Below are 27,977 nucleotides of genomic sequence, written 5' to 3'. Positions count from 1 at the left end.
CCGCCGCAGGTAATCAGCTCCGGGGTCTGAGCCCGCGTGGGATTTACCTGAGCCTGGAACTGACAAAGCTGCCGCCTTCCCTGAGGCTCGGAGGGAGCGCTAGGGGGACACATCGGCACTGCCCGGGACTTTCCGGCTCTCTAAGGCTGCGTTTTGATATAGGAGAGACATATTTTTGTTCCCCTTTCAAAATGAACCTTGCAAACGTAACAACCGGCTAGCATCTCGGAAAAAGGGCGCAGGGGGAAGGCTCCGGGAGCCCGCGGGCGCGGCTCCGGCGGAACTCGGTGAGCAGGAGGGCGCAGGAGAGGGCGCAGGAGGGCGCAGGAGAGGGCGCAGGAGAGGGCGCAGGAGGGCGCAGGAGGGCGCAGGAGGGCCGGCGGCGGGTTCCGCGCCCTGCCCGTGGCTCCTCTGCCCACGAGCGTTGGTGGCGGGACCTGGAGAGCGGCCGCAACCGTCCTCACCCGCGGGCTGGGCGGGGGCCGCTCAGGGAGGACGCGGACCTGGGAGGGGCGCGCGGGAGGAAGGTGGGGAGTTAGACTCCCGGGAGGGAGGCGCGGGGCAGAGAGCGGGGGAAGGAGGCGGGAAGGTGGGAAGGCGGGAGCGGGCGGGGTGCGGGCGGGGTGCGGGCGGGCAGGGGGGTGCGGATGGGGGTGCGGGTGCGGTGGGGGTGCGAAACCCAGCCAGAGCAAAAGTGGGGCCGGACCAGGCAGTGCCCGGCTTTTAACCTGGGCAGCAGAGGCGGGGAAAGGAATAAGAGGAAAGAGGAGGTGTGTGGGGTAGGGTGGTGGAGGGAGTGGGAAGCGAATGACATCACCGCAGGTCAAAGAAAAAGGGGAGAGAGGCAGGCGAGAGGAAGAGTGGGGCGTTTGGCATTGGAGCTCGAGCCCAGCCTGCCCTGGCAAGGACCTGGGCGTCCCCAGAGACCATGCAGAGGTCGCCTCTGGAAAAGGCCAGCGTCATCTCCAAACTTTTTTTCAGGTGAGAGGGTGCCCAGCCGAGTTTTGGAAAGACACGTGCCCATGAAACAGGAGGGCCAGGGTATGGGCTGGTTTTGGCGAAAGAGGAATAGTTGTTTAAAGATGCGCTATCATTAATTGTTAGGGAAGGGAACCTGGATTTTGTGGAATAAAATCGAAAACATTAAGAAGCGATAAAAGAATAAACTGAAGCCAATTGTTTAGATAGAAAGTTAGTTTAACTTTGAAGTCTTAACTAACAACTGAAAGTCGTGCTCTCACGACCCAAATGTGCTCTCGTGCAATTGTTTTCTTAGATTTTTCTAGTAAGTTTGTGAATTATAAACTTGTTAGTAAACATACTTAAGTTTAGTCCTTTGTTTTCTCTCCTTCGTGCCTTGGAAACTTAGATGATTTATTGACACACATACTACTGGTACTATGCCTGCACGTAGTAAGTCCTCAGAATACATTTGCTGACTTAATTTTGAACTTTTTCAGGGGAGATGAGTGAAGTGGGCACTTTGTGCTTAAATTAAGTTTTCATTTTTATAATACTGAATAAGTAACAATATTTGCTGCAATTCTTTTATTCTTTCTTTAAAGGATGAAAGCAAATCCTTTGAAATACCTTTAAAAAAAAAAAAAGAGCCAATTCCACAAGCTATAAATTTTAAAAGGGTCAAAATTATGGAAATGTGAAGCCATGGGAATAGATACTGAAGTTATATCCAACTCACATTTAATAAATTGCACTTATCCTACTATGTATGTGATGATCCATAAAAGCCTGCACACTTCATCTAATGAGATTTTTTTTTAAATAGAGTCTAAGTTCCAAGTATCAGGCAAAGTGTAATTTAAATGTAGCATTTCATATTGGAAGTGTTCTTTGGATACTGTCTTTTCCTGTTATACTTGTATGGATGAATGAGGAGGTACAGCTCTCTCATGGGATATTACTTGACTCCTAATTATCCAATTAATCAGCATACTTAGGTATCAGAAAAGCCCAAGTATATCATAAATATACCCATATGTACAAGTGGGGAGAAGGGATTCAGCTTTCACATCTATGTTTTATTCTCTGCATGTGCAGTAAGCCTGGAACTCAGTGCTAAGGAGAGATCATTGGCAATTGGAGCAGAGCTCCTTCCTCTGGATGGGAGAGAAGGACTTTACTCTGAAATTACCTTTTGTGTGTTGTTTTCAGCACCTTTTGTCAAACCATCTATAAAAAATTGGATTCTCTCTTGATCTATTTTCCTAGTACTTACAAAATCAGGATGCTCATTGGCATACTTATGGACTTTTTTGAAGAACACTTTGAGGAACCTAAATGCCAATTAGTCTAAAAACAAAGTTCTCAGAAGAATGAATACCTCATTGCTATTTCTAAGTATTAAAGGACTTTAAATAAATTGTTATAAGAATAAGTGTAATTTAAAAAGTTAAGTTTCTACTGTTTATAAGAATGGTCACCTAAAGTATCTGTGATTATAAACTTCTTTCTGGGTTATTATTCTGAAAGGGTAAAAAACTTCTTTCTGCTTTGGATTAGACAGTACTGCTTAGTGGTCCAAAGGGGTTAGGCTTTGGATTCAGATTGTTTTGATTCAAATTTTGGATCTGTTACTTAGTAGCTGTGTAACCTGAAGCAAGTCACTTAACATCTCTGTGTTTGTGTCACTTTACCTTTAAAATTTGGAGACTAGTAGGATCTCTGTAATAGGGGATAATCTGATGGTAATGTGCATGTAAAGTGTTTGGCCCATAAATGTCGCTGCTATTATTATATCATCATCAATTACCATATTTTTACATTCTTTATAATACTGTATACCTTGTTTATATAATATACTCAATTCATCTTTGTTGAATATAATTTTGTGACTATCAGTGTGTATGTGCAACGACTAGGCCTGAATGAAAATGTAAATTAGAAAAAAAATCTTCTCTGACATGGCCTTAGCAGATACACAAGAAAAAAGTCATATGCTTATATCATATGTTGTTAAATGACTTACAATTTAACTTTCTGAATATGGTCCCTTCAGTTTCATTGTCATAAAAGTGTAAAGCTGTTATGGTCTGAGTTATAGGTTATGTTAAATATCTCTTTCATTGTTTAGGTTTTGTTGTTGGATAAGATAATAAAGTTTGGGGAAATTTTAAGTACTTAATTTTGCATGGATTTCATATCAAGTACAAATTTGAAGGACATCGGAAGTGTCATAATGCTAATGCATATATATTTATAAACAATCTAAAAGAGAATTTCACACAAAAGTTCAAATAGTTTATGAATATCATGGAAAACAACTACATTAACTTAAAGCTTTTATAAAATAGGAAGATGTTTTAAAACTATAGATGATATGTTTGCATAGGATTTGAAAAGTTAATTAAAGTTGGTGATGCCCTGGTAGGCTAAACAGCCATCTCAGATCATGAATAAAGAAAAACTGAATTTATTTAAGGAAAAGGGGATGGGGAATGGGGATATCCAAAGAGAAGGGCTACACAGCACCGAGCCAAAGGGTATTGGGTCCGTAATGGCAGCAAAAATATACTTAGGACTTTGAAACAAGGAAGGTGCATAGAAGGAGTAACAGGAGAGCCCAGGCTGGGCCTTTGGCTCACTGAGGAGTCAGAGAAAAGGGGGCCTTGGAGACAGGTTCAGGGGGTAAGCCTGGGATGAACTTCGGCTGCCTGTTGCTTCCCTGCTTGCAAGTCTTGTGGGGTCCCTTAGAGGTTAGGGGACATGTGCTTGTAGGGGAAGGTGAGGAAGAGGGAATGGCACAGGCATGCTCTTTGGAGGGAGAGTGTGCACTGGGTCCTTTGTCTTGAGCATATTTATCTCTTTCTTGCTGGTGGGAATCTTAGGGGATATCTCAGGGGAGGGTCTTAATAGAATTTTCATCAGCTTTCCAAGGTGTGTTCTTTCAGGGTCATAGTCTCCACTGATTGGTCAGTGCTAGGGCAGGGGGTCATTAGTCAATGTCACTGGTCTGGAGGGAGCCACTGCTTTTTTGGGCCTGGACCTGAAATACAAATGAGTCCTAGATGTTATCTTTAGAGAGGAAAAGGTCAGGGAGTCTAAACTGCCTGGCCAGCTATATGAAAGATCAGTGGTCCAAACTGCATGCCCAAGGATATACTAGGAAAAGATAGGTTACTCTGGGGGTGAGGTTCTTGTTTCCTCAGTTTTGCCCCTTGCTAGGAAAAACTGCTTTCTGCCCTGGTGAGTTTCTATACCTGGCCCATCGTCTTTGCTCTGCTCATGTCTGTCTAACAGAATTTGATTCATATACCGGTGGAATTGATTTACAATTGTTTGCCAACAGAGCAATTTTAAGCAATTTTCCAAAACTACATTTTTTGGTAACTTTTAAAGTATTTACTTGGCTTGTTCTGTGTCTTTTCCATCATGCCTTTAATTTCCCATATTCTGTTTAGTTGTGAGATTGTGTACCAAACCACGTGTCAGATGACACAGCTTGAATTTTGGTCATGGTATCCATACCAGAAGTTTAGATGTATACTTCAGGAATAGTTACAGCCCCACAGATTCCAAGTGTACAATGCCACTGATCTCTTACACGACTGGGTATAGGGGATCCCAATAAACTCCACAGATAAGTCTCAAGTAAGACTAAAGAGTAAATAATGTTAAGATCTAAGATACAATTTAGCAAAGAAATGCATATTGTATGTTTCAGGTTAATAAGATAATTTAAGATACTTTTGTAATTATCAGACACAAAGTAGTGAGAGAGGTTTAAACTAATATGTTAGAATTTATATACCAGAATGGGTGTGATGGGTCAAAATAGCTACCAATGGAAACCAAACTCTTATTCTAAACATTCTGCCTTTGATCAAAGTGTTTTAAATTCTTGTTATAGGATTACCTTTAAAAACAGTATGTAAATTTTCTTCTCTTAAGCATATAGTAAGTAGTTCATTATTTTTTAGCCATTATTTTATAGTAGCTTGCTTTAGATTAAAAGTCATATTACCCAAGAATGGTCACTTGGACTTGCTTTTAAAATGACTTCTGACCCTATCTCAAAACTAAATGCACTCTGAAAGTATAAAGATTTTCATCATAATTTGCTTTGTTAACAGCCAATTGCTTCTATAGTTTAGGTATTATCATTCAAGAAAATATATTGCAAATTTTATTTTATTTTTCAACTATAGTTGACATTCATTATTATTTTGTTTCTTAAATGGGCAGCTGTTTTTTTTTTTTTTTTTTTAAAAATATGTCTTTATTGATTTCAGAGAGAGGAAGGGAGAGGGAGAGAGAGAGATAGAAACATCAGTAATAAGAGAGAGTCATTGATTGGCTACCTCCTGCATGTCCCCCGCCGGTGGGTTGAGCCTAAAACCTGGGCATGTACCCTGATCAAGAATTGAACAGTGATCTCCTGGATCATAGGACAATGCTCAACTGCTGAGCCACGCCAGCCAAGCTCAATGCTATTTTTATTGCAGATTTTAAAGACATTTCTTAATGAAGAGAAACATAAGTGCTTTGAGCAACAGAAGCATAATTACAATAAGTATATAATGAAATACTCATAAAGATGACAAATTTGAAGAGGACCACACTAATTTGGTTACATAAATTATGGCATAGTGTAAAAAAATTCATCACAATGATTTTGTAATTACATTTTATTTACATGTTTGTAAGGCATGAGGAAATCTAAAATTATGGCTGTCATAAATAGTTTGAAGTCTGTTGGGAGTATTCATAGACATCTTGCCAAGGGAGACCAGTTGGCCAATCAAATAAAAGTTTAGTGCTGTCCCAATCAATGCAAAGGTTTTTCTTTCAGACAAGGTTTAGACTATCCAAATCAAAAGAAATATATGCATAAAACAAAAGGCCAATGTGAGATGCTTAATTCATAGTGAGATGTGCAGCTGTCAAGGATGCCTGAATACCATGAGTCCATTTAGCCAGTCAGTGAGAAAATGCGATGAGGACAGCCCTCGGTTTTCATGTGCTTTCTTGGCTTTGCCTCCTGTAGGAATTGGAGGAGGCCACTTTTGGGACAGGGGTACCTCTGTCTTGGACAGTGTTGTCTGAACACTGACAAGTGTTGTCTCCTATACCAGTCCCTTAACATTTCTCTCCATCCGCCTTTTGCTGGTCATGATTTGTTACGATACAGTTCAGCTTTTTCAATTCTAGATATGTGTCAGTTTTGATTGGTTTAACTCTCAGAGTTCTAAAAGTACTTCTTTTGCATTATATGACTAATATTGTAATTATATATTTTAAAATATAAAATATATGTATATATAATTAAGTTCTTTTAGTTACTTTTGTTAGTTTAAAAAATTCCTCCTTGGTTTTGAAGTGTATTCCAATAGCTTTTATCTGCTAGTTCAATTTATTACTTGACTCTCTAGGAGTATTTCTATACACTTATAACAAATAGCATATGATATATAGCTTTAAAATTCATTTCTTGCTAAAGAGAGAAGTGGAATCTGTTTTTCTTAACTGCTTCATCAATAATTTATGTTTGATGTGACAATCAAAATATCCCTCAGAGCCCACTGATACACTAGGGAAACCATGATTTTTCAGTTTTCCATTTGTGTTTTAGGGGAGGAAATAGGATTTTAGTGTGGTAATGTCAATGCATAAATGTTCAAACTTGTTTAAAAGGCCCTTAAATGGCACCTCGCTAAAATGTATTATTATTGTTAGTGTCATTTCACCTGAACCTGTAATTTCAGTGTGATAGAGCTACAGTATAAGTATGGGATTGCAAAACCACAATGGAAGGGTGTTAACCATTTAGTATGCAGCTGTATGTTGTTTGTCAAAATTTAAAAACACCTCTGACTCAGCAGCAATTTTGGTAATTTTTATTCCACTAATTCCTGATGCATCTGTGTAGGTCACTTTCCTGGCACAAATCCCTGCAATGCAATTAGGTAAAAAGGGGGAAAACAGATTATGAGAGAGGTCTGGTTGTTTTGGGACCCTGCCTGAAGGTTGAATTTATAAATATGTTAAGTGCATTATCACAGAGCAAAACATTACTCTTTCATATGCTTCTCATCAGCTCCGAAGAATTTACCTTGTGGTTGTTAGAGTGAAATTAGCATTATAAAGTGGCTTTACTATGGAGCTTTGTGTCAGCAAAGAGCTTAGGCTTCTTTTGGCAAGAAACCTGTAAAAATTCAATTAGCTTGCTTGATGTAGAGAGTGAATGTATTCTTATAGAAAGAGCTTTGAAAGATCTGTTTTCACAGCTGTACCCAGGTAGCAAGGCTTGTCAAGTTAGCTATGCTCTGTGCAGCTCTATGAGCTTATTACTGTCTTTTAACATCAAGGATTCTCAAATTGTAAAGCCGTGGATGTCAGGGCCGTCTATGACTTGTTTAGTAAAGCATTCAGACCATTTCAAGACTACTGCATAGAATGCTTTCATACACATTTCTTTGTAATGATGATCAACCCTAAAGGCTTATTGATATTGTAGACTGATGACTTTCAGCAGTCTTGCAGCACCCTTCTGATAAAAAGGTGTAAAAGCGAGACGGGCCTGGACAGATTTTATTCCATCAGATCTTTCTTGGACTCCTTTATGGCCAGGCCTTAGTTTTAGTGGGAAAGCCTGCCTGCTAATTCCTTGCTCATGGGGTAAAAACATGGTTTGAAGATTTCTGCTAAGTCCTTATTGTTAGGATTCTCAACCTTGAAACTTGGCTTTACTCTGATATAATGAAGGAATTTCTCACATAGGTTGCTTTAAGGAGCTGAGTCAGAGCAGTACTTCCTTTTAGGCCATGATTCAGGGCAGCTTGGAGGATGCTCTAATTTATTTATTCACCACCTTTTGTATTCCATGTGAGGAATTAAGAAGGTTGAGGTTCTCTAGAAAAAAGTGGTGCTGCCTGCATGAAACAAATTCTCTGAAACCCAAAGTCTCAAGGGCTTAGAGAAACATTCAAAGGGCATCTCATTCAGTTTGAGGCTAGTTAAGTAAGGCTTGCGCAGGAAGAATGACTCTTGAGTTAACACAGAAAGAAGATGATCCAGACAAAGGTGGGGATGGTTAGGAAAAAGTTAAATACAGAAGCAGCAGCCTGTGTAGGACTGGCCGTTAAGAGTGATCATGACACCATTGAAGATTTCAGAGTTCCCTGTGACTAGAGCATAAGATGTGTGACAGAGATTTGGAGGAAATTTGGTCTGAAACTCTAGCAATGGCCAAACATAAGAGGCTTTGTGAGCTTTGTTTGGACTTTATCATATTGGTAGGGAAAAGGCATGGATTTCAAGCAGGGGAATGACATGGCACAGAGCTGTTGCAGTTTTGCAAAAGCAGTGACCTGAAAGTGTGACAGTGGGAGTAGAGAGAGAGAGGAGGTAAAATCAACAGGTTTGTTGGTAATTAATTAGATAAGGAAAGCAAAGGAGAAAGAAGAATCAAAGACAATGTCCAGGTTTTCTGGCTTGGGTGTGGATGGTGGAGAAGCTTGCTGAGTGAGGAGATTCAATTGGACAGGAAGACTTGGGGTGCCAGGGCCTATGCAGACCCTTTGCTTCTCTTTAAAATAAAAAGAGGCAATGCCTATGGATCAAAGGCATTTATATTAAAGTGATCTAGAGAGTAATCTTAGGTAAGAGATATTAAGATCTCTAAGGTGACAGTTGGAATACTTCCCTCACACTGTTCAGTAAAGTCCAGAGTGGTATCTAGGAAGAATTTAAAGTGCCTACTTGTTTGCCTTTACTGTGGTACAGAGTGACCTGAGAGAGTGTTCTGAACAAGCAACTGTATTCTACAGACAGCACAGGTTAAATTCTACTTGGGAACCTCCTACTACCCTCCCCTCCAAATCGACCAGCTGATGTATGCAGTGCCCCACCCCACTACAACTTAACTACTTTAAACTGATTTCTGTGATCACAGACATTCAAGTAGTAGGTATGAAAATCTGCTGGGGCTTCAGGTTTTGTCTGTAGTGATTGAGTAAATAAGATCACGCCTACCACCATGAAATATTTCATGTGTGTTGCAAAAGGATTTTTATTATGCTTGAAAAAATAATGTATCATTGTTTTACATTAAAACTTTGAGTGTGTTAAAACACCTACTCAACTTCATACCCACCCCCAAATGCCTAGTGCAGTTCTTAACTTCAAAGAGGGACCCAAAAGAATTTCATCTGGTACATTAAGACCAATATTTGAAAATTGAGCTTAATAGGCAGAATCTTAGAGGTGCCAATAACTGTGTTTAGAGGAGATTCAAGGGCCAGATCTTGGAGCCCAGTGCCAGTTATGGAGGCGACAAGAAAATGCAGCCCCTGCTGGCTGGGATTAGCTACCCCAGTTCTAGAGGCACCAACTGGAGAAACTATATAGGAATTCCCTTTTTGCACATTTTATTTATTTTAAACACTTCTATGAACACTGGGAAATGAAGATATACAACAAAGCTTTACTTTTTCAACCAAAATCCCTTGCTATACTTTAGATCAGGGGTTGGCAAATTATCTGTAAAGGCCTAAAAAGTAAATATCTTCAACGTTACAGGCAACATGGTCTCTGACGTTGTGGGAAAGCAGCAATAGACAATATGCAAACAAATGGGCATGGCTTTGTTCCAATAAAACTTTATTTATGGGCACTGAAAAATGAATTTCATTTAATTTTCAAGTGTCACAAAATATCCTTTTTGTATTGTATTGCAAAAGCTTCAAAATATGTAAAATTACTTAGTTTAAAATAAAATCTAGAAAAACTTTTCAAGGCTCATATATAACTCTATTGTATTCAGTATCCAAGTAATTTTTAAGGGAAATGAAACACTGCCACATTCAATATACATTTTTGAGAAGAGGAAAATACTATAGTAGCTCAACAGCTATTAGATAATTTCTCAGAAAAGTTTTTGACTTATAGGAATCTATTGACCATTTATCCTTTACTTATTTTTTGCACATGCATCTTTTGATACATCCATCCTTCAAGGTGCAGGCTCTATCTTAGCCATCTGCTGTTATCCAGTGCCTAGTGCATAGTAGGCCTTTAAAATATACTTGTTGAATTAAATAAAACTTTGGACTACACTTCTAAAATTTAATATTTGAGAAAAATGTAAAAATTTACTTATAAATATGGAATTTAAAAAACTTTCTGTTTGGATTCTGAAGATAAAATGCCTAATTTTAAATTAAAATGTTGGTTGTTTTACCAAGTGTTCTAAAGTATAACATAAAATAGGAAAAGCTGTTCTTTTTGTTTTTTATGTAGTTCACAGACCTTTCTAGGAAAATCCCAGATTAAGATAGTTCAAAAGATCAATGACAAAAAACAAAACAAAACACACACACACAGAACAAAAGACATTTACAGCTAAATTTACTATAGATATGCTTTTCCCCCTGAAATATTTTTCTTTTCAAATCTCATGTGAATATTCAGGTAGCCTGATAAGTTTAATTTTAAGCCAGATTATGAAAATGATTATTTTCAAAATTTCTTTCTAAATGTATGCCATCATTTAGTGTTTAAAAAATTTTTTAAAAATTTATTTTAGCCTTGGGCTCCTGAATACATTTTTTTAAAAACTAAAATAATAAGTAGTCTGACCAAATTCTTATTACCAAAAGAACTTCTACTTTCAACTCAAAGATAGGGTTGGCTTCCCAAAACTCACATTAACCTCTTTTCTACTCCCTCTCACCTGGTACCTGATAAGGTTAGTCTCTTCTATTCATAAACATTAGTATATAGTTTGTATATATGCCTTGTGAATGAAAGTTCACAAAGCAAATAAATCCCCTGTGGGTTAATTTGGTTATGGAGCATACTTGGACCAAATCTGTAATACAGTTAGACACTAGGTATTTACATAAATCAGTTAATTTAGAGAATACAACATCTAACTACAATGAGACCCAAATTTCTATTTACTGTATTAAGAGTTCATAAAACTGGTGAAATTAAAGCAAAGAGGTAGCATCCCAGGAACACTAGAGCTAAGTTTTTATGCAATAAAATTTTATTAGCTAGAAAGACAACCACTATAAAATGAGCTCATTAATGCAAGAGTAATAACTTTGAAACACAAATGTGATTTTTATTTATTTATGCATGCATTTATTTAGCCTAAATATTGAGTCCCTGATATGTTGTAGTAGTTTTAAGACTTAGCACATATATGAAAACTTATTATAACCATGGCCGGGTAACTGAGTTGGTTGGAGTGTCTTCCCATACACCAAAGGTAGCACATTCGATTCCTGGGTCAAGTGCATATGGGAGGCAACCCGTCAGTGTTTGTCTTTCACATTGATGTGTCTCTCCCTTTCCCTTCCTCTCTAAGCATGTCCTTGGATTAAAAAAAAAATTATACATTCTAATTATTTTTCTTTACTGTAAATTTCATGTTAATATTTTTATTGATGTAGTTTTTCTCTTTAGAGTGCAAACGTGCTCTAAAGCCTATAGATTTCTTTCTCTTACTCTATTTAATAAAAGAGACCAATTTTTATTTATTTATTTATTTATTTTGTGGAGGTGGAAAAATAATATTCCTCCCACCGTTAGAAATTCTTCTGGTTGGATTAATAACCAAATTAACATGACAGATTAATGGGGGAAAATGACCAAATTTAATGTGTATGTACATAAGAGGGTTCTGTGGGAATGTCAGATGCTAGGACACACTGGGCAGTTGAAGCTTATATGCCATCATTAGTAAAGGAAAAGGAAGCAGTTGTGGTCTGGGACTTCAAAGGGCATGAAGGCAATTCCTATGGAGATGAAAAAGCAAATGTTTTGGTGAACAGATGTTTGCTGAGTCATTTTTAAAAGTGGGACACCACCCTGCAGGCATGGCTCAGGTTGAACATCCACTTATGATCCAGGAGATAGCAGTTCGATTCCCGGTCAGGGCACATGCCCCGCTTGTAGGCTTCATTCCCAGTATGGAATGCTCAGGAGGCAGCTGATCAATGATGACTCTCTCATCATTGATGTTTCTATCTCTTTCTCTTCCTCTCTCTTCCTCTCCCTGAAATCAAGAAAGACATATTTTTTTAAAAAGTGGGACACAGGGAACTTTGATCAAATGGGTCTTGCTAGGTTTCTCCCTATCACACAAAAGTTTATATTAAACTATAGTTATCTATGATAATCGATAGCTTCCTTCCTGGAGCAGGTCCTCTAATTCTTTTAGGCAGTGAGGGGAAGGTCAGAGAGTTTTCCTGAGTTTTGTTTCTTAAAATTAACCAGCTTAAAATAATCAATATTCCAGAGAGACTTATTTGGGGTGCCAATCTCTGCTTCCCCTCAATTAACAAAATTGAGTGAATAAGTCACCTCACACAATAAAATAAACTCTGTAAAAGTCAACAATATGATTCCTTGAGGCCAAAAAATGTTAGATGTATTTTTAAAAAGAAAAAAATATGTCCTATGAAATGTAAATGTAAGGTCATTACATTTATTTATTTTTATATTTTTTAAGTTTCTTTATCTTTATTGTTGAGAATATTACAGTTGCCTCCTTTTTATCCCCACTGATTCTCTCCACCCCACATCCATTCCACCCCTAGGCTTTCCCCAGACCAATGTCTGTGTCCATGGGTTATGCTTATAAACATATAAATTCTTTGATTAATCTCTCCCTACCCACTGCCCCCTCCCCACCTTCCATCTGAGATCCCTCAGTCTGTTCCATGCTTCTGTGTCTCTGGATACACTTTGTTCATCAGTTTATTTTGTTTATTATATTCCACATATAAGTGAGATCATGTGGTACTTGTCTTTCTCTGACTGGCTTATTTCACTTTGCATAATACTTTCTAGTTCCCTCCATGCTGTGCCAAAGGATAAAGATCCTTCCTTTTTAATAGTATATCATGGTGTAAATGTACCAAAGCTTTTTTATTCACTCATCTACTGATGGGCACTTGGGCTGTTTCCAGATCTTAGCTCTTGTAAGTTGCACTGCTATGAACATAGGGGTGCATAAGTTCCCTGTGATTGTGTTTCAGTTTCCTTAGGATATATTCCTAGAAGTGGAATCACTGGGTCAAATGGCAGGTCAATTTGTAATCTCTTGAGGAAACTCCATACTGCTTTCCATAGTGGCTGCACCAGTGTGCATTCCCACCAGCAGTGTACTACGGTGCCCTTTTCTCCACACCCTTGAGAGCACGTGTAGTTTGTTGATTTGTTGATGGTAGCCATTCTGACAGGTGTGAAGTGATACCTCATTGTGATTTTAATTTGCATCTCTCTGATGATCAGAGACTTTGAGCATTTTTTCATATGTCTCTTAGCCATTTATATGTCCTATTTGGAGAAGTGTCTCTTTAGGTCCTTTGCCCATTTTTAAATTGGATTGTCTTCCTTTTGTTAAGTTGTATGAATTCCTTATATATTTTGGATATTAACCCTTTATCTGATGTGTTATTGGCAAATATGTTCCCCCATACAGTGGGCTCCCTTTTCGTTTTGCTGATTTTTTTTTTTTTTTTTACTGTGCAGAAGCTTTTTATTTTGATGCAGTCCCATTTGTTTATTTTCTCCTTAGTTTCTCTTGCCCTACGGGATGTATCAGCAAACACATTGCTATGAGAGATGGCTGAGATTTTGTTGCCTATGTTTTCCTCTAGGATTTTTATGGTTTCATGTCTTACATTTAACTTTGTCCATTTTGAATTTACTTTTGTGTAAGGTGTAAGTTGGTGGTCCAGTTTCATTTTTTTGCATATATCTGTCCAGTTTTCCCAACACCATTTATTGAAAAGACTGTCTTTACTCCATTGTATGTTCTTGTCTCCTTGATCAAATATTAATTGACTATAATGGCATGGGTCAATTTCTGGGTTCTCTGTTCTGTTCCACTGATTGATATGTCTGTCTTTGTGCCAGTACCAGGCTGTTTGGATTACAGTGGGTTTGTAGTATAACTTGATATCTGGTATTGTGATCCCTCCAACTTTGTTCTTCTTTCTCAAGATTGCCATGGATATTCAGGGTGTTTTTTGGTTCCATATAAATTTTCGAAGTGTTTGTTCTAGATCTGTGAAATATGCTGTTAGTATTTTAATAGGGATTGCATTGAATTTATAGATTGCTATGGGTAATATGGACATTTTAATGATGTTAATTCTTCCAATCCATGAACATGGTATATTTTCCATTTGTTTATATCTTCCTCTATTTCTTTTTTCAGTGTCCTGTAGTTTCCTGAGTACAGGTCTTTTACATCTTTGGTTTAGGTTATTCCTAGGTATCTTTTTTAGTTGCAATGGTAAATGGGATTTTTTTTTTAGTTTCTCTTCCTGAGAGTTCATTATTGGTGTATAAAAATGCCATTGATTTCTGGGTATTAATTTTGTATCCTGCTACCTTGCTGAATTCATTTATTAAATCTAGTAGTCTTTTGGTGCAGTCTTTAGGATTCTCTATGTACAGTATCATGCCATCTGCAAATGATAGTTTTGTTTCCTCCTTTCCAATTTGGATGCCTTTTGTGCTTTCTTGTCTGATGTCTGTGGCTAGGACTTCCAGTACTATGTTGAATAAGAATGGTGAAAGTGGACACCCCTGTCTTGTTCCTGTTCTTAAGGGAAATAGTTTTAGTTTTTGCCCATTGAGTATGATGCTGGCTGTAGGTTTGTCATATATGGCCTTTATATGTTGAGGTATGATCCCTCAATCCCCACTTTGCTGAGAGTTTTTATCAAAAATGGATGTTGGATTTTATTGAATGCTTTTTCTGCATCTATTGATATGATCATGTGATTTTTATCTTTCAGTTTGTTTATGTGATGTATCACGTTTATTGATTTGTGAATATTGTACCAGCCTTGCATCCCTGGAATAAATCACACTTGGTCATGGTGTATGAACTTTTTATATATTGCTGGATCCAATTTGCTAACATTTTGTTGAGGATTTTAGCATCTATGTTCTTCAGGGATATTGGCCTATAATTCTCTTTTTTTGTAGTGTCTTTATCTGGTTTTGGTATTAGGCTAATGCTGGCCTCATAAAAAGAGTTTAGAAGTGTTCCTTCCTCTTGGATTTTGTGAAATAATTTGAGGAGGATAGGTGTTAATTCTTCTTTGAATGTTTGTTAGAACACTCATGTGAAGCCATCCAGGCCAAAGCTTTTGTTTGCTGGGATTCCTTTGATTACTGCTTCAACTTCGTCAGTAGTTATCAGCCTATTTAGACTTTCTGACTCTTCCTGATTGAGTTTTGGAAGGTTGTATTTTTCTAGGAATTTATCCATTTCATCCAGGTTTTCCAGTTTGGTGGCATATAGTTGTTCATAGTATTTTCTTACAATCCTTAGTATTTCTGTTGTGTCAGTTGTTATTTCACTTCGTTCGTTTCTGATTTTATTTATTTGGGTCCCCTTTCTTTGTTTCTTGATGAGTCTGGCTAAAGGTTCATCAGTCTTGTTTATCTTTTCAAAGAACCAGCTCTTGGCTTCATTGATCTTTTGTATTGTTTTTTTTAGTCTCTATGTCATATATTTCTGCTTTGATCTTTACTATTTCTTTCCTTCTACTTACTCTGGGCTTTTCTTATTGTTCCCTTTCTAAGTTTTTAAGTTGTAGAATTAGAGAGTCTATTAGAAGTTTTTCTTGTTTTTTGAAGTAGGCTTGTAGTGCTATGAATTTCCCTCTCTGGACTGCTTTCAATGTGTCCCATAGATTTGGAGTTGTTGTGTGTTCATTTTCATTTGTTTCCATGAAGTTTTTGATTTCTTTCTTAATCTCTTTGGTAACCCATTCATTGTTTAAAAACATGCTATTTAGCTTCCATGTGTTTAAATGTCTTTTAGTGGTCCAAGAAAATGCTTGATATGATTTCAATCTTCTTGAACTTGTAGAGACTTGTTTTGTGTCCTAACATGAGGTCTATTTTTTTTTTTAATTTTATTTTTGTTTAAAATATTACAGATGTCCCTTTTTCTCCCCAATGACCCATTCCACCGTGTCCCATCCCCCTCCCCCTCTTCAGTCCATCTTTCCACTATTGTCTGTGTCCTTGGGTTGTGCATATATGCATATAAGTTCTTTGGTTACTTTGAGAATGTCCCATGTGCACTTGAGAAGAATGCATATCCTGCAGCTTTGTGGTAGAATGTTCTGTAAATATCAATTAAATTCATCTGATCTAGTGTGTCATTTAGGGTCACTGTTTCATTGTTGACTTTTTGTCTGGAAGACCTATCCAGTGAAGTCAGTGGGGTCTTAAAGTCCCCTAGTATGACTGTATTGCTGTCAATCTCTCTCTTAAAGTCCTCTAGAAGTTTTTTTTTTTTTATAAATTTAGGTGCTCCTATATTGGGTGCATATATGTTTATCAGGGTTATATCCTCTTGCTACATTGATCCCTTTAGTATTATGTAATGATGTTTCTTGTCTCTCGTTATGGTCTTTGTTTTGAAGTCTATTTTGTCCAATATGAGTATTGCTACTCCAGCTTTTTTTTCATTTTCATTTGCACAGAAAATTTTTTTCCATCTTTTCACTCTCATCCTGTGTGAGTCTTTTGTTTTGAGGTGGGTCTCTTGTAGACAGAATATATTTGGGTCATGTTTTCTTATTCATTCAGCCCCCCTATACTTTTTTATTGGGGCATTTAATTCATTTACATTTAAGGTTATTATTGAAAGATACTTATCTACTGCCATTTTGTTTCTTTATACCTATGTTTCTTATTATCTTTATTCCTACTTATAATTATAGCAGTCCCTTTAACATTTCCTGTAATGTTGGTTTTGTAGTGATAAAGTCTTTTAACCTTTTTTTGTTTGGGAAGCTCTTTATTTCACCATCCAGCTTGATATATAATCTTGTTGGATAGAGTAGACTTGGTTTCAGATCTTTGTTTTGCATACTTCAAGCCATTCCCATCTGGCCTGTAGAGTTTCTGATGAGAAGTCAGATGACAGCCTTATGGGAGCTCCTTTGTAGGTAACAGATTGCTTTTCTCTTGCTGCCTTTAAGATTCTTTGTCTTGGATTCTTGTCATTTTAATTATGATGTGTCTGGGCACGGGACTCTTTGGATTCTTCTTGCTTGGGACTCTATGTGCCTCCCAACCTTGTGTGACTTTTTCCTTGACCAGGTTAGGGAAGTTTTCTGCCATTATTTCATCAAACAGGTTCTCTAACCCCTGCTTACTTTCGACTTCCTCTGGCACTCCTATAATATGAATATTGTTACATTTTATGCTGTCCCATAGCTTCCTTACACTGTCCTCATGCTTTTCAATTGTTTTTTGTTTTTGGGTCCCTGATTGAGTGATTTTTTTCTACCCTGTCTTGTAATTCACTGATGCAATCCTCAGCTTCCTCTAATCTGCTGTTTATTCCTTCTAATATATTCTTTATTTCTGCTATGTTATTCTTCATTTTTGACTGGTCATTTTTCAGAGTTTCTGTATCTTTTTTCATGCTGTTGAGCATCCTTACAATCAGTTTTCTGAACTCTGTATTTGATAGATTGCTTATCTTCATTTCATTTGGCTCTTTTTCTGATTTCAGGCTTTTTTTTTTGGTTTCCCCATTTTTGGCTACTTTTTTGGGGTTTGTTTTTAAGTGTTGGGTAGATCTTCTAGGACTCTCAGTCTTTTTGGAAGGTCTCTGGTACAGGCCAATGTCAGACGCAGTTTGTGACTGGCCTTGAGTACCCTGTTTGGGGCTATCAACAACCCCAGGCTTGAGGTCTCCACTACTGGGGCTGGGTGAATTTGGACAGGACCAAGATGCACACCAAAGTCTGCTTTTCTAAGGCCCGGGTCCCAAAACAGATCAGGCAAAGACTCAAAGCACCCGGAGGTCTGCCTTTGCCTGTAGGCTGATTTATCTGATTCTCTTAATGAGCCTCAGGCTGTAGAAGTCCCACAGTTGGGGTGTCTGGTTGTCAGTCTGTTAACAAGCTTCAGGCTGTAGGAACTCCTCTGGACAGGGTGAGAGGCTCTCTAGCAGGGTGGGGTAATTGCTTCCCCCCTCAGGCAAAAGCCAAAAATTTGTCTCCTGAGAAAGATGTCCCCCACAGTCTGGGGGAATGGCTGTCTCCAGACTCTCCCCACACAGCTCCAGTCCACTCTTCTCCTCCTCCACCAGAGCCCAAGGCAAGTGGTTACACATGAAACTTTGTGCATTGGCTCTTTAAGAGGGTGCTTGCAGTTCCAGCTGCCTCTCCCTGGAAGACAGAAACCCAGCTGCTTTTCACAGCCAGATGTTATGTGGGCACCTTTCTCACTTCTGGTGCTATTGGCTGGGAAGCCCTGCCTGGGGTTTAGGCCCCAGAGTCCTCAGTGGGAACCCCCCACAGCTGCGATATCCATCTGGACCTTCAGCTGCTGCCTATGGGAGCCCAGCAAGCCCTCTCCCATCTCACTTCCTACCAGTCTCTGTGCAGCCTCCACTTTTCCTCCTTGGTTATGAGGGTGTTCTCCAGCTCTTCAGTTGGTTTTCAGGATAGTTTTTCTATGTTTTAGTTGTAAATCCAGATTGGTCCTGGGAGAGCATCAATGTAGCTTCCACTCAGTCCGCCACCATCTTGGATCAAGTCATTACACTTAGAAATGAAAACTGGATTTAGTTTTTGAACACAGTCTTTGCATCTTGGCAGCCTCTTTGAACTCATACAAGTTTTTGCTGATTCAGTGGTTTCTCCTCCTGCCAAGGGTAGCAACAAACACAATTCTTGTGTTTTCTGAGTTACTCTAGTCACTATTAATGCAGAGTAGAGTCAGATTCTGGGGTGAGTAGACACAAACAAGTTATTATTTAAAAAACAAGCCACCAAATCTGCTGTCAGTGAAAATTTGATCAAAATTTAGTTATTCTGTTGAAAGGGAAATTAGCTGCAAACAGGATAAAGCCATTTTTTAGATAAATATTTATGCTTTTAAAATTAGAAACTCTTCATGATTAACAGTCTTTTAAGCTTTAGAGATGTGCATCTCAAATCATAGTCTGCTAGCCACTTGCTCTAGAAATATATTAGAATACATGTATCTTAATTATTAAATTAATATTTTAATTTAGAAATAATTATACTTATGTATCACATTACATATGCAGGTTCCTAGATCCCACTGTATACCTACTAAATCAGAATCTCTGGGAGAGAGGAACCATATCTTATTTTTTCGTGTTTTGTTTTTTGCATTTCAGATTATTCTTTTTGCCTTATTAAAATCTGGGAACCATTAGGTCATTCTTAAGAAAATGGGTTCAAATTGTCCAACTACTACTTCTCAACCTTAACAAAAGATTTGAAAACTACAGATTTGAGAACAAAAACAGGATTCTACTGCATAATCACAAAATGTGGGATATGGAGGCGATTTTTATCTTCTCCCAGCTCCATTAAACTTCTTCCTCCTAACATCCTTTTTAAACCTTTGGGTTCATGGAAGAGAATTTTGAAAGTTCACTACTTTTCAGTAAATTAACAATAGGAAAAAAATTAGAAAAAAAACATAGAGTTTAACTGCCACAAAATTCAAAATTTCTTTTTAAATAGTTTCTGAAATCTGCAGTTTTGCCTCCCACTACCTTCTAACATTTACTAAGCACTTTCCATGTACCAGGGGTTATATATATTATCTCAGTGAATTTTTCAAACAATTCTAGATATATTCTACATGTAAGGTATAGGAGATTTAGAAAGAGTAAGGTGTTTATATAGGGTCACCCAGCTAATTACCATGAAGTCAGGATGTGAACTTACATTGATCTAAATCCAGAACTCATTCTTAACCAGTACATCACAATATCCAAAAAGCTAGAATAAAATTGGTGAATTACATAATTTCACTTCATTTTGTATGTAAATTTTAGTATTTTTCTTCTCTCCAAATTTATTATGTTTTGATACAAGCATTATAAATAATATTTAGTGGACACCAAATAGTTTAGCCTGGCAGTCCAGGCTAATGTTTGGATGAGTCTACTGTGCTAAAATTTTCATATAACACATTTGAGAATGTCTGATTTTTTATTCATATTTTTAAATAGTAAGACATACTTAAAATATTAATATTTCAAATCAAAAGTTGGTGAACTCTTTGAAGTAATTTTGGGGAACACTAAGTGCTGGGCCTTCCAGTTTGAAAAGTTTCCCCATATTGATGGTCTTGATCTTCCTTTGAATTCCTTATTTCATCTATTCTATACCCTTAGAAAATAATCTCACTTTCTACTTTATCTCTATCCTCAATGTCACCTCTTAGGTAGCAATATATAGTGGAAGAAACATGTACTTTGGGATCAGACAGATCTGACTGGAATCCTCACTTGTGAGTTATTAATAACAATGTGCCATTAGGCAATTTAGTTAACCTTTTGATAATGTTATGCTCATCATATAATGAGTTATCCTCATTTTAACACAGCTCAGCATTATTATGATATCTAACATTCACTGAGTACTTAATATGTGTATTTTGTCAGGATTCTCCACAACAACAAAACCAGCAGGAAATGTCTATGTCTATATATCTATATCTATCAACCTATAGAATAGATATTACTGTTTGTTAAAAGGAATTGGCTCACATGATTAGGAAGGCTGACAAGTCCACAATTTGCAGAGTGGGCTGGTATGCTGGAAACCCAGGAAAGCTGATGTTCCAGTATGATCCTGAAACAGTCTACAGGAGAATTCTCTTGCTTGGGGAGGTCAGTCTTTTTGTTTTATTAAGGCCTTCAACTGACTGGGTGAGGCCCACCCACATTATGGAAGGCAATCTGCTTTACCCAAATTTTACTAATTTAAATGTAAATATCATCCCAAAACACCTTCCAAATTGACATATAAAATTGACTATCATACTCCATAAGTACTTTCCATGCATTAAGTGACAACTAATGCCAGACATGGAGTAGTTCTTTAATAAATCGTAAACACTATCATCAACATGATTATAATAATTAATACATTTTTATCTTTACCTCAGGCTCCAAGAAAGTAATTCTCTTCTCTAAATTTAAGCCTCCTCTTCTGTGAACTGGACCCAGTGCCTTCTCTGAATTATAACCCTGCCCAATTCCACATCTGAAGCCTTTGCTTTGTCAGTGGCTTTCAACAAAAGAGTATCACCTTTGTTCATTTTGTTGCTGTATGTGCATTGTCCAAACATGGAATTTCCCCATTTCTTAAGACTATTGCATTAGTTTGCTAAGGCTGCTGTAACAAAGTACAAAAAACTGGGTGACTTAAACAATGGAAATTTATTGTTTCACGGTTCTGAAGGCTAGAAATCTGAGACTGAGACCAAAGAATCAACATGTTTGTTTTTTCTGAGTCTGTGAGGGAGAATCTTTTCCATGCCTCTTCCCGAGCTTCTGGTGAAGTGCTGGCACTCTTTGGTGTTACTTGATTTGAAGAGACCTCATTTTGACCTCTGCTTTACCTTCACATGGCATTCTTCCTGTGTGCCTGTCTCTATGTCCAAATTTCCTTTTTTTTTTAGAAAATAAGGACACCAATCATATTGGTTAGAGTCCACTCTAATGTACTCATTTTAACTTAAATACCTCTGTAAAGATCCTATTACCAAATAAGGTTACATTCTGAGGTACTGAGAATTAGGATTCATATATATCTTTTTTCAGGGGAGCACAATTGAACTCATAATAGTAAGAGTCTTCAGGAGCAGAATAAGATATGGAAGCAGTTTGAAACTACAAAGTATAATACATGTAGGGGTTACTCTAATTTATGAAACCTTTTAAAAGCTATGTGTACCTCATCAATAATGGTACATAAATAACATGGAGACAATGCAGAGCATATCAAATAACACGATAGGAGAACTGTCAAGAAGAGTTAAAATAAAGGGAGCATTTGCTCTTGAGTAAACTGAAGAATGACTTTCCATTTATGTGATGTTGGTCATCTCCACTAAGAATAAATAGAATGAAGGCCAGACATTAGGAAGAATGTTCACTAGTGAAGAGCTTTAAACATGAAAACATTTTATTGAGGAAAATGAAATAATCTTGACTGGAAGCTTTAGGATTATTAGCTTTAAGCTATGACTCAGAAAAGGGACATAAATGTTATTAAAAAATGGTCCCTAACAAGTATGCGTACCCTCATATTTGCCTTGCATTTATCATAGACTTGAAAAATGTTTTGACTTTTTTTGGCTTTTAATACATTTGACCAGGAGTAATGGCTGAGCAACACATTTGCAATCGTATCAGTGTCCTCACATGGACTATAAACATATCATGTTTGAGTAATTAGTTAACACATTAATTTGTTGAGTTTTTATGCTGTTCCATGCACTGCACAAGACAATGAAGATATAAAGATCTATATTACACCTACATCATCCTCAAGAAGTTAATCTTATGAGGGGAATAAACTAGCAAACAAAATGTAATGTGGTAACATTAATTTAACAATTTAAAAATAATCGAGTGACAATTATGTGCTATGCTCTCTGTTAAGTGCAGGGGAAAAAGCATCCCCAAGGTGTTTTCCTTGGGGAATTTACAATCTAGTGTGTTTGGAGACTGGAGGGATTGGCAGACAAGTAAACAGACGAGTCATAGTAACAGCTTAGGTGGATGAAGTACAGGAGAGAATGGAGCATCTGGGAGGAAAATTAAACTAAGATTATAGAAAGACTTATATACATAATTTATGTGAAACTATTTTAATTCATTTGAGGTTTCTTGGAAACAGGGTTCAGGTTTTATTTTAAAGAAGTTATTAATTTTTCTTCAGTGTGACCTGGCACCTGGTTGGTATTGGTACAAAACCAAAAATTTGCTACCAAATCATAATAGAATTCTTTTAAAAATTAACAACAACCATATTATCACTGCTTTCATACAATGAGACCTTCTGCAGAAGTCAAAAGAAAGAGAATCTGGCTCAATGTTTTCTTTAAAGTTTATTTTCCTAAAATGAGTATGGAAGCAAGAGACCATGATATTTTGAGGTCACAATAATTCTTAAATTTCTATAAAAATGATTTTCACTAAATTATCATGATTTGTGGTATAATTTCTGCTTTTAATGACCTCATTGCAAGGGTGACCATTTTGAACTTGTAAATTGCTTATTAGGATCAGTTAAGGACTCAATCATTAATTATTGTGTGTTTTGCTGCAGTGGTGAGGTGGGGAGATGGAGCAATTTTGGCTATTTTGTGGACCTATATGTTGCTTATATGAAAAAAAAGTAAAGATTAAGTGAAGGGGATTTAAAGTAAGGTTCTTGAAGTAAAATCTTATTTCCTTGGTAAACGTTGAGCCAATAGCTATCTTCATTCCCTGCCTGCGTCATGCTTCTTTTTTCTGGGATTCATAGTGGGGATGAGTGAGGGTTAAGGCACTGCTCTCCTCCCCTGTACCTCTTAGGAGTTTTACTGTCAGTGTCTCTCAGTAATATCAAAGCTTCAATAAAAGGAAAAATAACATTAACACTGCTTTACAACCTCAGGAATAGGATCAGAAACTTAAATCTTGAGTCACAAAATGTGTCTACATACATGCACTTCCCTTCACCAAAGTGGGAAGAAATAAAGATGTAAATTTACTTTTTCATGCTATAATTTGTAATTTGTTTTTCTAGATAGTGAAATAACAAAGGAAGATAAAAAGGGTTAAAGTGTAACCAATAACCAAATTCTATATAGAGGTTGAAAATGGGAAATTGTCTGCAGCTGGGAAATCTGAATAGAGTACCTACTGCTCTTTGACTCCTCTGCAAAATAATCCTGAGCACCAGTAGTGTAGCAGTATAACAGAACAGGGAGCATAAATAAATCAGTGAAAAGAAGGTTGAGATAAATGACAAAAATTCTGGATTTGACTAATCATCTGGTTAAGTGATTCCAATAAGAACCCTAGAAACCAACTTTATCATTACTGAATTTAAAAAATCATCAGCTTTGTCTTCCTGATGCAGCATGTTTCAGTCACCCTGGGGCTATTTAATCATCTTCATCTGAAAACATTTCAAAGGTCACCTCCAACCTCCATTATTATCATTCTATCTATAAAGCATAAACAGCCTCAAATAAACAATATGGGGTGAGATTATACTGCATTTTTTTAACTTTGGGAAAAGTTGCCTAAAGGAAAGTAGGTGTCAGAGAGGATTTAATAAGTATTGAGACTTTTTGTGCCCATAGCGAGAGAAGTATAAGTCATTTGGGTGTTGAAGGTCATGAGAGTCTAGCATGTGCTTCACTAATGGTGGCTCGTACCAAACAGATCCCTGACTCCACAGCCCAGAGCTTCTCAGAGGATTTCTGTCTCCATAAGAGCAGTGTCATCTCCATACTGTGAGAAACTCTCCACTGCAAAAAAAAAAAAAGTAGCTTCAACTCCAGATGTCAGATTAATTCCAGAACGAAAATTATGGCTCAGAAAGGATGTGCGTATTTTATTGCCAAAGAATAGAGAAGCCCATAAGAGAATGTTTACTTTGCGTCCTAGTGGTGGTGTTAGAACAAACCAGGTGTACAAAGTTTCAGTAAGAGATTCAGAGTTCTGGAAAAAAGATAAATGAGATAACTATAAAACAAATACAGCAAAGTTAAATCAATATATTATGTGGGAGATATCCTTGTATCACTCATGTGAAATGTTTTGTTCCTACCTTAGAGAAGAGGCACAACTTGTTTTCCTTCTCTCCCTCTCAGCTACCACTGGGCATGCTTCAAACTGCTTCTCTGCTCTGTTCTCTACTGTGTGGTTGTCTAAAATAACAGTAATAGTGATGAGGTCTCACAATCACACAAGCTTCTTTCTGTAAACTTTTACAAATGCCAGCCAGTGACTCAGTGGCATATCTACCGTAAAATCTTAAGGCCAGTCCATTTCCCCTCTTCCTTATTTTCTTGGTTTCAAATATATTTCTTATTGCCAATGGAAATAAAAATCAGAAATCTGAGAGCAATGGTATCACTTGTCTTTCTGGTTTGTAGAGAGCTCCTAAAATTTAACTCATACAGGATACAACAATTTTATAGCGAAGTTAATCATTCTATCTTTCTAGTCAGTTGTTTCAACCACAATCAGTTTTATTCCTTTTATTAGTGGTGTTATGCCCAGATAGAATAAAAATCAAACCAAAGCCATGGAATAACACTCTGAGGCTGCTTTTCTAAAGTACATGGGCATGGGCTATATATCACCATGCTTTGCTTCTTCTCTGGTATCTGTCAAGATGGGTGGGATATTTTGTAGCATTGTTTGTTGTCTCTCATTTGGTTGGGTATCTGAAAACCAAGTCATGTAAGTGATTTAGGTATATCTGTTAGAAGTGGCCTTTCCATGCCAGTGGTACCCATTCTTCAGTTTCTTTACAATACTATAACCATTACCACTTTTTTTGTATTCATAGTAGTTCCAGAAATTGTGTTGCTTCTGGGGGACAGGAAATCAACAATTTATACAAATCCTGTTGCATGTCATCAATATATGGGCTATGCAGTCTTAATTGCAATAGCAATTAAAGTGTCAAAGTCAACATAATAAGTATTTACATTTTATCTGTTCTAAAAATCAACATTTAGGAAAACTTTCCAAATTGATGTTGACAGTTGATTTCTATATGCTGTCTTCCTTCCTTCCTTTCCTTCTCTTTCCTTTCCCTCCCTCCCTTCCTCTCTTTTTTGAGAGGCAACAAGTGTTTATGTGGGATAAAATAATTGAAATTTGGGAATACTGATTCAGGCAGAAACACAAATAGTGTCCCAATTACAAGGTGAAAGCAAGGGATTTTTATGAGAAAAGGAAAGGAATAATTACATGTAAAGAAGAATTCCTATTAATGGTAACAAGTTGAGCTACTCTTGGGTCTGTATGATGGGTTACTGATTCTCTCTGCTGATAGAGACTCCATAATCAGTACTTTGGTCAGGATGCCTGCTTTCCTGCTGGATTTATATACAATTATTTGTAAAACAATGCTGTTTTTTAGCCCATTTCAGAGTCTAGCCCAGTGAAAAGATTCAAGAAACAAGACACGCAAGACGTTTATGTCATTTGTCATAACTATGACTAAGTATTTTTCATAAAATATAGTCAGTTCATTTTAACTCACAATTACCACTTTCACACCTCTCACATCTTCAATTTCCTATTGGGTTGCATGTAGTTTGAGTAGTATCAGCGCTGGAATAACTAACTACCTATTTCTTTCTCATATGAAGTCCAGTTTCTCCTTCTCTAAAATGGGACAATAATATTCTCCTTCCAGTAAGAGTGACATAAGAATTTTATAAAATAATAATGATGGAAAAGTTTTCTGACAAATTAAAGCACTATAGAAACATCAGTTTGCTGTAACTGAAAATGTAAGTAGAACTAAGAAAACGATTTTTTAAATGTATGAAAGCTATGTATTTATCGCCATTTTATTATTCATATATTTGATTTTTATTCTTCTTCTACTTGAAGAACCTTTAACATTTCTTGTAACACTGGTTTGATGGTGATGAACTCCTTTACCTTTTCCTTGTCTGGGAAACTCCTTATTTTTCCTTCGATTCTAAATTAAAGCTTTGCCAGATAGAGTAATCTTGGTTATAGGTCCTTGCATTTAATTACTTTGAATATTTCATGCCAATCCCTTCTGGCTTGCAAAGTTTCTGTTGAGAAATCAGCTGACAGTCTTATGGAATTTCCTTGTATGTGTAACTAACTGCTTTTCCCTTTGTCTTTAACCTTTGGCATTTTAATTTTGATGTGTCTTGGTATAGGTCTCTTTGGGCTCATCTTGTTTGAAACTCTGCATTTCCTGGACTTGTATGTCTATTTTCCTCATCAGGGTAGGTAATTTTTTAGTCTTTTAAAAAAATTTATTTTAAAATATGTCTTTATTGATTTCAGAGAGAGGAAGGGAGAGGGAGAGAGACAGAAGCATCAGTGATGAGAAAGAGTCATTAATCGGCCTTCTCCTGCACGCCCCCTGCTGGGGATCAAGCCTGCAACCAGGCTTGTGCCCTGACTGGGAATCAAACATGGATCACCTGGATCATAGGTTGATGCTCAACTGCTGAGCCACACCAACTGGGCATCATTTTTTTTTTTCTTTTTTCTAAATAGGTTTTCAAGTCCTTGTTCTCTCTCCTCTCCCTCCCTCATCCCCATGATTGGAATGTTGATGTGCTTGAAGTTGTCCCAGAGGCTTCTTATGCTACCCTCATTTGGGGGGATTCTTTTTCCTTTTTCCTGTTCTGATTGGGTGTTTTCTGCTTCCTTATCTTCCCTATTGTTGGTTTGATCCTCTGCTACATGTACTCTACAGCTGATTCCCTTTAATGTATTCTTCATTTCAGATAGTGCATTCTTCATTTCTGACTGGTTCTTTTTTATGTTTTCTATCTCCATTTTTATATTTCCTATCTCTTTGTTCAAGTTCTCACTAAATTCATCTACTCTTCCCCTAAGTTCACTGAGCATCCTTATAACCAGTGTTTTGAACTATGCATCTGGTATATTGCTTTGTCTCCATTTTATTTAGTTCCTTTTCTGGAGTTTTATTCTGTTTTTTAATTTGAGACATGTTTCTTTGTCTCCTCATCTTGGCCGAATCTCTGCATGTCTCTGTGTATTATGTAAAGCTTCTATGTCTCCTACTCTTGAGAGTGACCTTATGTGGTAAGTGTCCTGTAGGGCCCAGTGGTACAGCCTCCTCAGTCACCCATGCTTAATGCTCCAGGTACATGTCAGGGTGGACTATGTGCACCTTCAGTTGTAGTTGAGCCTTGATTGCTATTGCCACCTCAATGGGAGAGAGTTACCGCTAGACCAATTAGCTGCAAGGACTGACAGGGAACACAGCATAGGATCTGCTGTGCAGGGGCCAACCCTAGGGAGCAAGACTTGTTTAAGTGGGTCTTTGGTGCCTGCTGAGTCTACCTCTTGAGTGTGTCAAATGTGGAGGTGGTTGGATGGTGCTTCATCATGGTCTGAAAACTCCATGGTGTGTGCTGGCTCTGGGGCTTCC

At 37.3% G+C, this 27,977-nt stretch overlaps 1 protein-coding gene across 1 annotated transcript in view; it reads left to right on the top strand.

Annotated features, from left to right (window-relative positions):
* Positions 1-807: 807 nt before the first annotated feature.
* CFTR (CF transmembrane conductance regulator) overlaps positions 808-27,977 on the top strand; it is a 224,194-nt gene continuing 197,024 nt past the window's right edge. Inside the window, 2 exon segments of the mRNA XM_016196929.2 lie at positions 808-903; positions 905-981. Coding sequence (XP_016052415.2) covers positions 808-903; positions 905-981 — 173 coding nt within the window.

The sequence above is a fragment of the Miniopterus natalensis genome, chromosome 10 (assembly GCF_054644295.1).
Source record: "Miniopterus natalensis isolate mMinNat1 chromosome 10, mMinNat1.hap1, whole genome shotgun sequence".
In the NCBI taxonomy this organism is placed as follows: domain Eukaryota; kingdom Metazoa; phylum Chordata; class Mammalia; order Chiroptera; family Miniopteridae; genus Miniopterus; species Miniopterus natalensis.
This window is presented reverse-complemented; position numbering and strand designations above follow the sequence as displayed.